The sequence below is a fragment of the Trachymyrmex cornetzi genome, unplaced genomic scaffold (genome assembly GCF_001594075.2).
Source record: "Trachymyrmex cornetzi isolate Tcor2-1 unplaced genomic scaffold, Tcor1.1 scaffold1803, whole genome shotgun sequence".
Taxonomy (NCBI): domain Eukaryota; kingdom Metazoa; phylum Arthropoda; class Insecta; order Hymenoptera; family Formicidae; genus Trachymyrmex; species Trachymyrmex cornetzi.
The window spans coordinates 15,366-16,747 of NW_017296423.1; the positions used below are offsets into that span (position 1 = coordinate 15,366).

Genomic DNA, 1,382 nt, shown 5'->3' on the forward strand with positions numbered 1-1,382 from the left:
GACAGTCAATAAACGCAGCGGGCAGCATCTCATCAACGGCTCCCATGTCTTTGGAAAAGCGATTGAGTACACGTAGTATTAGTGTTAAAGAATCGCACAGTGACGCGGCTAATGCTGCGAAACATGCGATCGTGCAAGCGCATTGAAGCCCTCATGCATGTCCAAAAAAACGTCCATGAGCGGATAAGGGTGATGATGATTGTTAACACAATCAGCCCGCTGTAGATGTAGATGCACTGCATGCGGGTGAGGGGACTCCTCGGGTCCTCTACGACGCCGTTTTCCGTTTGGTTCATCTATAAAATTATACAATTAACGAAATATGATTAATGTAAAATGAGATCTACGATCTTTCTACAAAAACTTCTTTCTGCTTACGTTTAAAAAAAATTACACTTTTGAAAATGTGCCAAGCGAGACTAACTCTTATTAGCTAAATAGATAAGGAGTTATTGTTCTTTTCCAAATTAGTATTTCTCTCTTCTTTAATTCCAACGAGTCAATCCGACCGAGCAAGAAGGGATAACCGTTACAATTTTCTGGAAAAGCGATTATGCCTCAATTCGCCAATTATTTTAGCAACATGTATATAGACATTTACAAAGTGTTCTTCTATTTCAATCCATTGGGCTAGAGAGAAGTCGGCGCTGCTGGCTGCTAATTGTGTCAATATAAAAAGCATAGCCACAATGGACATCACGCACCAGTTTCCACCAGCGCGTAAGTAATTCGTATAAACTCTGCCGGAAACATTGCCTACTGTTCGCATCTCAGCCACCTGAAATTAACGATTACAATTTAACTTATAATTTAGCGTTAAAATATAAAATTATTCCAATGACAGATAAAAGAACATTCACGTATTTGAAATTAATATGCGTACTTCTAAATAAAAGTAAACTCATTATTTAATTATTAAGGATCAACAAGTTTCTACGATTTTTCTGAAAAAGACAAATAAAAATTCGATCTGATATGTCACTCAATCTGCATTAAAGTGTAGCCGACATGCAAATAATTTTATGTATCACTGTATTTTAAGAACAAAGTTGCAAAATTCGACTTTATACGGACCTTCGAAGCTTTATTTAAAAAAAGAGGAGTTATAAGATTTCATGACGATACGAATGTTACTTCTACGAAGTAAAATATGATGATTGAACAGACACATATTTACATGCCAGGAATAAAAAAAAACAAATGGTTCTGTTTATTATAATTATTAAAAAATCAAATTACACAAAATCTGATTGTCAGGCGTAGAAATTTTTTTAAGTTTTACATTTTTGTAAAAAAAAATCAAAAAGATTGCAATGGCTAAATATTTCTTCTACCAGACAAAATATGATAGAATATTATACAGATATGACATGAGTTAATTG

At 34.4% G+C, this 1,382-nt stretch overlaps 1 protein-coding gene across 1 annotated transcript in view; it reads right to left on the reverse strand.

Moving 5' to 3' along the window:
* LOC108759352 (multidrug resistance-associated protein 4-like) overlaps nt 1–1,382 on the reverse strand; it is a 5,501-nt gene that overhangs the window by 1,673 nt on the left and 2,446 nt on the right. The window contains 3 exon segments of the mRNA XM_018504734.1: nt 4–74; nt 76–296; nt 602–778. Of these exon segments, the coding sequence (XP_018360236.1) occupies nt 4–74; nt 76–296; nt 602–778 (469 nt within the window).